The 12,428-nt window shown below is 50.5% G+C and overlaps 1 protein-coding gene across 1 annotated transcript; it reads left to right on the top strand.

Annotated features, from left to right (window-relative positions):
* The first annotated feature begins 6 nt into the window (after positions 1–6).
* RNF40 (ring finger protein 40) lies at positions 7–10,200 on the top strand. The gene is made up of 16 exons (XM_081834987.1): positions 7–190; positions 1,216–1,337; positions 1,468–1,614; positions 1,725–1,799; positions 1,938–2,057; positions 3,615–3,794; positions 4,328–4,463; positions 4,760–4,881; positions 5,328–5,836; positions 6,436–6,553; positions 7,349–7,498; positions 7,968–8,180; positions 8,301–8,426; positions 8,938–9,078; positions 9,282–9,383; positions 9,508–10,200. The coding sequence occupies exons 1-16, from the start codon at positions 94–96 to the stop codon at positions 9,682–9,684; spliced, it is 2,535 nt and encodes an 844-aa protein (XP_081691113.1). The 5' UTR covers positions 7–93; the 3' UTR covers positions 9,685–10,200.
* The last annotated feature ends 2,228 nt before the right edge of the window (positions 10,201–12,428 follow it).

Raw genomic sequence — 12,428 nt, 5'->3', positions numbered from 1 at the left:
ACGGGGCTTGTGCTGAACGAGTCAGCCCTCTCCTTCTTGGCTACCTTGGCCAGCAGCAGCAGCGAAGAGATTGAGCTGCAGCTCCAGGAGCGCATGGAGTTCTCCAAAGCCGCCGTCTCCCGCATCGTGGAGTTCTCTGACAAGATCCACCGGCGCACCGAGGAACTCTGCCAGAAGATCCACGCCCGGGGTGAGGCCAGGCCCCATGTCAGAGCCGGGCTGAGCAGGCACCTTTCGAAGCATTATTATTATTATTTGATTTATCACATTTATTTCCCGCATTTTTCTCTAAGGAGCTCCAGGTGTTCTACACGGTTCTGCCCTTTATCATTTAATCCCCACAACAACCCTATGATTTTGACAGCATTCCCAGGATCCTTTACTTTATCTCCAGGCATCAGTTAGAAAAGGGAGGTGGTTTTTTAAAATTACATTTTAAATTAAATTTTCAAAAATACTGAAAAAAAAAAGAATCTATAAAAATGAGATGGCAAAAGCAACAATTATGGATAAAGTTGTCTACTTTGGCAGCGTTTTAGGGGAAAGGTCCTTTGGGAGTTCAGTTGGGTCACCTCATGGGATCTTTTATTGATGCTGACATGAATGCTTCTATTATTATTATTATTAATAATAATAATAATAATAATTGTGCTTCATTGATTTTCAAGGATATATTATTATTATTATTAACCTGTTGAGATGGTAAAAGCCTGGTATTAAAAGGTTTAGTTCCTACCTGTGTCCAAGATGCTGACCTAAACAGTTCTCTTGCTTTAAGAGCAAAGCAAAGCGAAATAAGTTCTATTTGGTATCAATTGATTTTGTTCAGTTTATGTTGGGGGCGGAGGGGGCGTTTCCGAAAAGCCCTAATATGATTTGGAATTCATGTGGAATAGATAGTAGAAAAGGTTTGTTAGAAATGGAGGCATAAGCGTTGCATGCAGTAAATAGGACCTGTGGAGAAACTAGATAAGTATTTTAATTAATGGAAAAGGGAGAGTGTTGAGATGCAAAATTCTGGTCTCTTGAGGAGAGAGGTGTTGGAAGCAGCACGGTGTTTTCTGTTCTTGTCATGCCTGTGCGGTGAAGGAATCGTAAGACGTTTTAATGCAAACTTGTAAATAGCCTGTAGCAGCCAGCTGAGGAAATTGCTGGGGGCGGGGGCTGGGAGTTGGTGTCCTGGGTTCTCAGGGGCCTCTTTCTTTCTTTCCCCAGTGGAGTTTGACCAACTGGAAGAAGCAGTGAAGTCTCTCAACAAGGACCTGATGAGGGAGAATCGGCACTTGCAGGACCTGACCACCCAGCTGCAAGAGAAGCACCATAAGATCTCCTTGGAGGTAGGTTCCTTGTCAGATGCCAGCAAAGGGCGGGTGCAGGCGGGGCTTCCCGTGGCCAATGCCGCTTTGTGGGAGACAATCGTTTTGAAGCCCGGCCTGTCTGCATCTTATTCTCCTCTGGCTCGCTTAGTACACGGAACTGCAAGACAAGGTGACCTCCTCTGAGACCAAAGTGCTGGAGATGGAGACGACCATCGAGGACCTGCAGTGGGATATCGAGAAGCTGCGCAAGCGGGAGCAGAAGCTGAACAAGCACCTGGCTGAGGCCCTGGAACAGGCAAGCAAAGACCTTCAGGGGCCCCCTGTTCCCCCTGCCCAGCCCATGGGCCAGTATGGTTCATTGTAGAGTACAAGGCACTGAACTTTGTTCTCTAACTCCTTTGGCAGCTAAACTCGGGCTACTACGCATCGGGCAGTTCCGGCGGGTTCCAGGGTGGGCAGATCACACTTAGCATGCAGAAGGTAAGCGGGAGAAAAACAACCGGGGTGGGGGGGGTGGGGGAAGGGGGTGTCAGTGGTGCTGGGATGCGAGTCTTGCAGGTCCAAGTGCTTCCCTTTGTGGAATCTTCCTGCTTCAGTTTTGTGCCTGGGCTTTTGCAGTTTGAGATGCTGAACGCGGAGCTGGAGGAGCACCAAGAGCTTGCCAACAGCCGCATGGCAGAGCTGGAGAAACTGCAACATGAAATGCAGCAGGCTGTGAGGACCAATGAGAAGCTCAAGGTAAGGAAGAGCCTCCTGTGGAATTTGGGGAAGGGAAGCAGAATGCCCTCTAGTGGTAGGCTGAAAATATGCTAGTATCACCAGGAATGATGGTTCTGGAGAATCTGCCTTAGAGCCACTTTTGCAGGTGCAGGGTACAGAGGGATATTATTTATGTTTCTAGTCCTTGTGATGGGGGGAAGCGGTGTCTCTGAAGAGCTCTGGTTCTGTGCATTTCCAGGTTCTCTCCATCTGTGTAGCTGCAGTGCTTCAGTGTTCCATATTCTTTTTCTTGGCACCTCAGTCCATTACATGCAGGTTCTGCTATCGGAACACTTGTTATCCAAAATCTCACTTATCTGAACACAAAGAATTATTCATAAATGGCTGACTCAGATATCCAAACAGCTGGAGTTTGTCCAGTTCTTTACTTGTTTGTGTTTTGCTGGTCAGCAGCTGCTGTTTCAGGCCGAAACCATGGGGGGAAATGAGAGCGATTGGACAAATTGGGGAGCAAGAGAGATTGGACAAATCTATTTTTCCTTTGTTTTATTTTTGCTGATTGGCTGCAGCAGTTTCAGGCAGAAAGCATGGAGTGAGAAAGCATGGATTAGAAATGTTCCTATAGGAAATAATGAAAGCCATTAACTTGTTATATGCACGCTTGCCTAATGAACGATTTTCTGAGAATGCATTGTGTTCAGAAAGCAGGACCTGTGTGTTCTTTGCTTCCTGGCAAAAGAATTCCAGATTGACTTTGGGAAAGGCCCATAGATCAGAAGGTCACATGTTCAATCCCTGGCATCTCCAGCTAAGGCTGGATATGTTCACTGTCAATCAAAGGTGCTGACCTAAATTGACCAATGCTCTTGACAGATTCCTATGTTCCCATGACTCCCCCTCCCCCAACATTTATCAATAGAACTAAATCAGTCCAAACAACTTCAGCTGCTTCCTTTACGTACACTCGTGCGTGCAGCATCCAAAGCCTTTCGGCAATCAGGCAGAAAGGCACAAGCCTCAGGCTGAGTATCTTGAGCCTTTGACCCGTTTGCTGCTGGTGGGTTTCTTTGTACACTTGCTATTACACTTAATACAGTGGTGCCCCGCAAGACAAATGCCTCGCAAGACGGAAAACGCGCTAGACGAAAGGGTTTTCCATTTTGAAGGTGCTTCGCAAAACGAATTTCCTATGGGCTTGCTTCGCAAGACGAAAATGTCTTGCGAGTTGCTGCGGGTTTTTCCCCTCCCCCCCTTTTTCTAAGCCGCTAAGCCACTTATCACCTGATCCACTAAGCCCCTAAGCCGCTTATCAGCTGATCCGCTAAGCCCCTAAGCCATAATCCGCTAATGGGCTTGCTTCGCAAGACAAAAAAACCGCAAGACGAAGAGACTCGCGGAACGGATTCTTTTCGTCTTGCGAGGCACCACTGTATACCCGAACATGCAGGATGGGGCATGTTTCTTTTAAAAGAGCCACCAAGACCACTCCCAGGGGTGATGACACGGGGCAATTGGTGTGGAGAGCTACCGTGGCTCTCCTCCCCCAGGCATCTGTTCTCTGCCCTTCCCCTGCAGGTGGCGCTACGGAGCCTGCCCGAGGAGGCGGTGAAAGAGACGCTGGAATACAAAGTGCTGCAGTCTCAGTTCTCGCTGCTGTACAACGAGAGCCTGCAGGTGAAAACGCAGCTGGACGAGGCCCGGGCCCTTCTGCTCACCACCAAGAACAGCCACCTGCGCCACATCGAGCACATGGAGGTGAGGGAGCCCGTGAAGTGTGTGTGCCTGCTCTCTAACCCCTGAAAGGGTAGTCAGCAGGCGTGCTTAAGCCTTTTCTGTACCTCTTAGCTTTGAAACATTAGATAGAATGGTAAGGAAAGCTGTTTTGCAGTTTCATAGAAGAGCACAAGGGCCCTGCTGGATCAGCCAGATGCCCGTGGGAAACCCACAAGCAGAACCTGTGTGCAAGAGCCCTATTCTCCCCACAATGCTAAGAAACTTGGAGGCATCCGACATCGGAGGGAGACATAGCCATCATGGCTAGTGGCCGCTGGTGGCCTTCCTTTTAGGCCCTGATTGCATAATCTCATGAAGCCCTTAGTGGCCTCTAAAATTAGCCATTGAAATCAGTGGGCACCCTTGATTTAGGTTCATTTCAGTGGGAAGAGCTTACGCCCCCACTGTTTGTTGGACTGCGAAAGCTACCAAGGAGGAAGCGTGGTCTTGCACCCTGTTCTCCCCCTCCCCCCCGGCTGATATTACTTGCCCCTCCCCATCTTCCTCGGCAACAGAGTGATGAGCTGAACCTGCAGAAGAAGTTGCGGACGGAGGTGATCCAGCTGGAGGACACCCTAGCCCAGGTGCGCAAAGAATATGAGATGCTGCGCATTGAATTTGAGCAGAACTTGGCCGCCAACGAGCAAGCAGGTGAGGCTGCATTCCTTCCCTTTGAGCATTTGTGGTTTGGCCCCAAATGAATACTTTTCTCCCTTTAATACTCTAAGGCAGGTTTCCCAGATCTTGGGTATCCAGCTGTTCTTGGACTACAAGAACATCATCCCTAACTAGCAGGGCCAGTGGTCAGGGATGATGGAAACTGTAGTCCAAAAACAGTTTGGGAAACCCTGCTCTAAGGTCTGCCCTGTGCAGAAGTCTATCTCCTCTTCCTACCAAATTGTTCATTCTCACTCTTCTCTTCCCCCCTCCCTCCATTTGAACCCGAGGTCCCATTAACCGAGAGATGCGCCACCTGATCAGCAGCCTCCAGAACCATAACCACCAGCTGAAGGGCGACGTGCAGCGGTACAAGCGGAAGCTCCGGGAAGTGCAGGCGGAGATCAACAAGGTGGGGCTGCAGGAGGGGGAGGTTTCAGGGAATAACCTCCCAAAGGAATCTCTTGGGGGCTGCATGCTGGCGGTGGATGGGGCCAAAGCCCCAAGTGGCCAGGACACTCCTCTTGCAGGAACAGAGGACGATGCCTTACCCCGAGCCCAATCCATTGGTCCATCTTGCTCAATATTGTCCTTCCTGTTTTCAGAAAGGAAACATTTTCAGCCCTACCTGGAGATGCTGGGGATTGAACCTGGGAGCTCCTGTGTGCAAAATAGATGCTCTACCACTCAGCGACGGCCCCCCCCCTTCTCTTTGTATTTCTCCTCCTTGCTACCCATATGACAGTTTGCTGGAGACTGCAAGTGGCCTTTGGCCACCCCCTGCTTTGAGCTCCATAATTCCAGGTGCTGTGATGGCCACCTTACCCTGCAGCTCATGTCCATTTGTTCTTTGCTCAGGTTCGGCTGCAGCAAAGCGGCTTTTCCTCCAGCTCCACGTCAGCGCCCCCTACGCCAGGGGCTGAGGACCCCGCAGGGCTGCTGGGGCCCCCAGGGGCCGCCACCATGAAAGAGGAAGAGGGAGCAGCACCTCCCGAGGTGAAAAAAGAGCCGAAGGAGGTGCAAATGAAGAAGGAGCCCAAGGAGGAGGCTGCTGCCCCCCAGCCTCTCGGGATCCACGAAGGGATGAAAAAGGAGGAAGAGGAGCCGCCTGCCCCACAGCCCCTCGCCCCACAGCCACCCCCGCCACCCCGCGCCAAGGAGCCTGAGCGGTCCAAGGGGCGCAGCGGTGGGGAACGGAGCGGGGATCGCGAGAGATCCCGGGACCGGGACAAAGAGGCCTCCTCCTCGTCGTCTTCCTCCTCGTCCTCTTCCTCGCGGGATCGGGAGAAGCAGAAGGGTGGCGGAGGCTCTGAGGACCCCAAGAAAAAGGATTCCGATCTGCTCAAGCAGCTGCGGACTGAACTCAAGTGAGGGAGGTGGAAGATGGCGCCGTTTCAAAATGGGGGTGGGGAAGTGGGGAGAGGAATCTTGTGCGGAGAGAAGGCTAGACAAATGCAAAGGATGTTTTTTGGGGGGGATAGCACTGGGTAGGGGAGGACACGGCGGCCTCAGGAAAGGCCCTGAACCTGGAGGATCTGTGCCAGCGCTTTGGCTCCTGGGAGCAGCTGCACCTCCGCACTCAGCAGAGAGGGAGATGGGGCTCTGGAGGGCTTTATTGCAGTTGAAGAGCTGGAGGCCCAGAAAACGCTTTGCCAAGATTTTAGGGTTTCAGGAGGCAGGCCTTGGTGGTAGGCCTCTCACTCTGGTCTTTGGGCCCAGGGGGAGGTAAGAAAGATCCCTGTAAGCTAGAACTTCGCTGAAATAGTTACCCCCCAACTGAGAGGCTCCTTATAAGACAGTGTGAAGCCTCCCTTTGCACCCCTATAGTTTCTCATAGGTCTCAAAGCAATAACCCCGGCTTAAAAGCTTGCCACCTCATGGCTGATGTCCAGGGGAAACCTTGGCACCATGGGGTGCAAGGTCTCTTCCCCCCCCCACTTCATGCTGACCTTGTTTCCTTCCCCAGGAAGGCTCAGGAGAGTCAGAAGGAGATGAAGCTACTCTTGGACATGTATAAGTCGGCCCCCAAGGAGCAGCGGGACAAAGTGCAGCTCATGGCCGCTGAGAAGAAAACCAAGGCAGAGGTGAGAGGCCACCTGCACACGGATGCCTGCTGTCTTCTGAACATTGCACTTCCTCTGCCCCCCTTTTATTCCAGCTCTGCTTTGGTGAAATGCGCTACTCTCAATTCTCTCAAGTGTGGATCCTTCTGTAGTTAAAGAGACGCTATCCACGCAGAGCTGGGAGATATCAGCAAGCTGGGTGAGGGGGAAACCCCAAAGTTTGGCGGAAAGTGCAAAAATAGCCCCTCTGTCCCCAAACAGCCTGATAAGGACAGGGCATGCTGGGTAGAAGGAGAATGCCGGGTGGTCTGGAGGGATGTGGAAAGTTGTGCCCTGGAAAAGGGCAGGGCTGGCTGGCACTCTGAACATGAGCATTAAGCACTGTCAAGCTTTGGTGCAGGTCCCATTGGCCCCTTCTGCTAGTTCACACTTAAGTATGAGTGAGTCAGAGTCCTCTCTAGGGTTTTTATTAAGTTTATATGCCGCCCTTCATCCGAAGATCACTGTATCAAAATACAAAATACATAACCCAAAAGCCCCCCAATAGTGGACATCTGAGTGACAATATAGCATATTGGCATGCTAATTCTGGGCAAGTTGATGTGAATGATGCATCTGGACAGTAGCTATCATAGTTCCCCAAAAAGCGGCTTGGGGTTGGTTGGTTGTGCTTTTAAAATGAGGGCGAATAACATTGTGACGCTTGCAATTTGGCTTGTCCTGCCTTAGTGCTGGGTGATGGATTTGGCAGCACCGTGTTGAGGGACTAGGGATAAGGAGTCACCCCTGTTCCCTTTTACTCGGTCCCCTTGGCAGGTGGAGGAGCTGCGGGTGAGGATCCGCGAGTTGGAGGAGAAAGAGAAGAAAGAGAGCAAGAAAATGGCAGACGAGGATGCCTTGCGCAAGATCAAATTGGCCGAGGAGCAAATTGAGCACCTGCAGAAGAAGCTGGCTGCCACCAAGCAGGTATTTGGCTGTGGGAGGAGCCGAGGTGTAAGTTGTCCTGCAGGGTGGAAGCCTTCCCATAGGCCTGATGTTTGTTTTAGTCCATCTATAGACCAGGGTTGCTCACCGGCTCACCAGGGTTTGGCCTGCGAGGCCATTTTTCCAAAACCACCTTCACCTGTCAGCCATGTCAGTTCATTCCTGCTTTCTGCAGGGAGCAGTAGTATGCGCATGAATTCTCCTTGCTGATGGGTGCAGGAGTCAAGGCTCCTTGGCCACCACTTCCCTGCACAGCTGCAGTGCAACTATGGCAGGTGGGCAGGACCACTCACCTTTCAATCGCCTGATGTCCTGATGCCAACAGGGGATTGACAGGCACCCCCAAAAAATTACCAGCCGTGTGTGTGTAGTAATAAGGGAAGCTGCAAGGGCAAGGAGGGAGAACTTGAGCAATCTCGTTCCCTTCCTTATGTCTGCTCTGCTGGGGCAGGAGGAGGAGGCTCTCCTGTCCGAAATGGACGTGACGGGCCAGGCTTTTGAGGACATGCAAGAGCAGAACATGCGGCTGAACCAGCAGCTGCGCGAGAAGGATGACGCCAACTTCAAGCTGATGTCGGAGCGCATCAAGTCCAATCAGATCCACAAGCTGCTGCGGGAGGAGAAGGACGAGTTGGCTGAGCAGGTGCTGGCCCTCAAATCTCAGGTAAGGCAGAGCCCGTCCCCCTAACTCCTCACACAGTTGTGAAGCCTGAGGCAAGGGGGGAGTCTTGAGGGGAGGCTCCTGCCCCATGTCCTGAAGGCTTGGCTTTGGTTCCGTGCCTAGGTGGACACCCAGCTGTTGGTGGTGCAGAAGCTGGAGGAGAAGGAGCGTGTTCTGCAGGGGAATCTGGGCACAGTGGAGAAGGAGCTCACTTTGCGCAGCCAGGCCCTGGAACTCAACAAGAGGAAGGTGAGGAGAGGGAGCTGGGAGGAGCCATGGGCTGAACTGGGAGACAATCAGGGCCGTGGGTACTTCTGCTCCAAAAAGCAAAATTATTTTCTAGGTCAGTGAGTCTTTTTACAAGCTCAGTTCTTCAATCTTGAAACGTTGTTATATTTTCTGCCTGTATTTTAGATAACATATTCTGGTCTTGTCAGTAATTGGGGTTGGGGGCAATTGCAAGCCCAAGACCTGGAAATCCTGTTCCGTCTCTCTCCCCAGCCCCTCTGCTTATGAAGTTTCTCCAGGCATTGCCCATCCCCTCTCAGTTGGTCTCCATGGCCTTAGGGGGCTAGAAACTAGAAGCAGAGATTCCCAAGCTACTGCGTTCTCTTCCCATTGCTGGTTTTTGGGTGCACACAGTGCAATTGTGCTATGTATTCACAGCCCCAGGAATGGGGTGCCTTTGTTGGGGCTGCTTGCGTCTGATTGTCCTTGGGAGATTCTGAGGTGGTGGCTTCTGCTGCTTTTCTTCTGGCAGGCAGTGGAGGCTGCCCAGCTGGCAGAGGACTTGAAGGTGCAGCTGGAGCACGTTCAGTGTAAGCTGAAGGAGATCCAGACCTGTATGGCCGAGAACCGGGCAGCCAAGGAGAAGGAATCTTTCAACCTCAAAAGAGCCCAGGTACTAGGAGAAAAGAGGATAACTTGTTCTCCTCTGCAAGTCTGTCAGCTGCTCTAATGCTCTTCTTGGTTGAAAATGTTAGATTAAAAAAAAAGCAAGTTACTAGCCCTCATGGCTGCTGATAAATATTTCTCGGTATGCCAGTGTTACCTTCCGTCTTGCTAACCACCTTTAGGATTCATTGACTTGCATCCCTTCCTCAGGAGGACATATCACGCTTGCGACGCAAGCTAGAGAAACAGCGCAAAGTGGAGGTGTATGCGGATGCTGATGAGATTTTGCAGGAGGAGATCAAGGAGTACAAGGTGAGGAGAAAGGAGCAGGTTGGTTGGTTGGTTGGTTGGTTGGTTGGTTGGCAACCCAGGGCAAGCCTTGTTGCGGAGAGCCAAGTCAAGGATCTTACACGAATTATCTGTCCCGTATCTCCAGGCCAAGCTGACCTGCCCCTGCTGCAATACCCGCAAGAAGGATGCTGTCCTCACCAAATGCTTCCACGTCTTCTGTTTTGACTGTGTCAAGACACGCTACGACACCCGCCAGCGGAAGTGCCCCAAGTGCAACGCGGCCTTTGGCGCCAATGACTTCCACCGCATCTATATCAGCTGAACACCTGGGTCCAATTTCCCGCCCAAGGGGGTCCCTTTCACAGACGGTGCCTGGATCCTGTGGCTTACCTAGCAAAAACCTGCCTCGGGTCCGCATAAGACTCATTCCTCCCCCACACCAGTTTTCTGGCTCTGGTCCATGGACCTCTTCCCAAGCATTTAAAATATTTTGCAGAGTTTCCTTTTCAGTGGTTTACTTTCTCTTCTCTCCCCTTGCCCGTATACTTCCTGGGTCTGTTTCACTGGATCCCCTCCCTAGATCTGAGGAATCCTCTCTGCTGCTGCTGCTGCTGCTCCTCCTCTCGGCATTTCCCAAATGGTCTCCCTCCAAATTGCCTTTGGATCTTTTTCTTCTTCTACCATTTTGAAAACTTTTACAACAACCACTGTCTGCAGGCAGCAGTCATGCAGATCAAACGCTTCCTGTCGGAGAGGTGCATTCTTATTCTTCAGTTATTTTAATAATTGTTTTCCGTGTTTTGGAAGTAAAAGTTGGAGATGATCTGCTCCTGCGAGATCCCTGTGTTCTTAGAACATTGTGTTCCGCCTTCTGGAGATGAGTTCTGGGCAGGATTGAAGGTTGTGGGGGCTGGGGGGGAGGCTTTTGCTATGGGTAATTCCTGGAGGTTGCATTGAGCCCCACCAGAGCAAAGCTTAGCTTTGTGGGGTGAGGAGAGTTTGAGGAGACAGAGATACACAAGGAATCACGCATGAACGCCATGGACTGGCTGTTGCATGTTAACGTGGTCACAGCAGACTTTAACCTTTCCATATTCAGACTCACTTTTAACACAAACCTTTGTCTGAGGAGTAATAATATTTGTATGGTGGTTGTGCTGCTGTGGTTGTGGCCCACCTTAGATGAAGCAGTTTGCTGTCCTTATGCAGCAGTGTGAAGACCAATGCAGTAACAGACTCAATCTTGAGGAAGGAGAGCTGAGTGGAAAGTGTTGTGAAGATTAGGGGGGAAATAAATAGGATCTGGGTCTAACCAGGACTGGGCAGTCATGGCTCAGGAGCAAATGGCACACATTTCAGAGCTGGTAAGGTGAGCTGTCACCAAAGAAGGAAAGCACAGTGCAAGTGGCTAGAGGAATCGGCAGTGCAGGGAAAGAATGGATTGTTCCCTAGCAATTCACTAGGCCAGTTGAGCTGCAGGATAAAAGGACCAGTTGCTTTTACTAGCACTGGAAAAAGCCAGCCAGAAATAAGAAGAGTAACTTTTTAAAGTGAAAGCTTGTCTCCATCTCAAATTCTGTATGTAGCTACAAGTATTGTAAAAACATGGAAGGGCTTTAGGAATTCTTTGTATGTATTTATTTTACAGCATTTATATGCTGCTTTTTTTTATAACTCACACAGCCCCCTCATAGAACAAGAAGAGACTAAAACAAAGTCGAGTGCTGGGGTCCTGACGAGGGCCAGGAGTTTCTGCTGAAGTCACTTGTTAGCCAAAACCACAAAGCAGCTCAGAGCTGTTGTTGCTTTTTAGATTCCACAACTTTTTGGTCCCTGGAGAATCTTGTTTCTAAGATCCCACCCACAAAAACAACTTATATATACAAATCTTATACATACAAATCTATCCCAACTCTGCTTGTCACCTTCAGTGACAAGAGCAAGTTGCAGCTATTGAATATACAGCCCCCCCTCTCAATATTATTCTCTGGCTGCATTTTGGTAAGAAAGACTGCTTGATGTGATGTGCAAGGCAGGTACAAATCAAGTAGCTCGTTATTGTTGTTTAGTCGTTTAGTCATGTCTGACTCTTCCAGGGACCAGAGCACACCAGGCACTCCTGTCTTCCACTGCCTCCTGCAATTTGGTTAAACTCATGTTAGTAGCTTCAAGAACACTTCAAGAACGCTGTCCAACCATCTCTTCTGTTGTCCCCCATTGCACCTTGCTAATTCAGATGGAAATCAGCAGATTGTATGCATAAACGTTCTCCACTTCTTTTTTTAAAAATAAATCATTGTGGGATTTATTGCCACGGCATGGGGTGGTCATGGCTGTGGACTTAGATGGCTTTAAAAGGGATTCAATAAACTCGGAGAAAAGCAGAATTCTATGGACGGTCATGACAGCAACTGCAACGATGGAGGACCACATTTCCCAGAGCTCCTTGGAACCGGGGTTGCAACTCCTCCCGTCGTTCCTGCTGGATCCTCGGCGCTTCCGGATTGCTGGAGGTGCTTCCCGGAGGACGTGGCTGCCTATTTCGTAAAGGAGGAAACGGTTCCTTTTCGCGTTGAGTTTTTGCGCCTCGTTTCTCTCCAGCTAAATCCCGCGCAGTAAAGAACTGCTGCGTCAGCTGGGAACGAACCAGCTCCAGCCCCGCAACAGAACGGAAGGCGCCCCCTTTCTCTCTCTCCCCCTATAAAGCCCCTGTGCCCATAGGCGGCTGCGTGCCAGGCAGCAATTTCCCCTGCAGAGCTTTCCCCAAATCCACGCTGGGAAAAGCTGCTGCCAAATCTGTGTACCTCTGCAAGCGTTTTAAGCAGCGATACCTTCGCGGATAAGACTTCACTTAAGAACCTGGAGATGGGGTATTCGGGGTGCGTGTAAATATGCATTTTCCACCCCCGCAAAAAAGGCTTTTGTTATTTATTTAACAGTAGCCTTGTGCTACCGAGCGCATTAATTACGGTATAACTTTTAATCTATATAATTTGCCAGCTGGCATCGTAAGCCTAGTCCACAAAACCTTACGAGTTTCCACAACCTGCAAGATCCTGCGCCGCT

This window comes from Podarcis erhardii (assembly GCF_964252035.2).
Source record: "Podarcis erhardii genome assembly, chromosome: 13".
Classification (NCBI taxonomy): Eukaryota; Metazoa; Chordata; class Lepidosauria; order Squamata; family Lacertidae; genus Podarcis; species Podarcis erhardii.
This window is presented reverse-complemented; position numbering and strand designations above follow the sequence as displayed.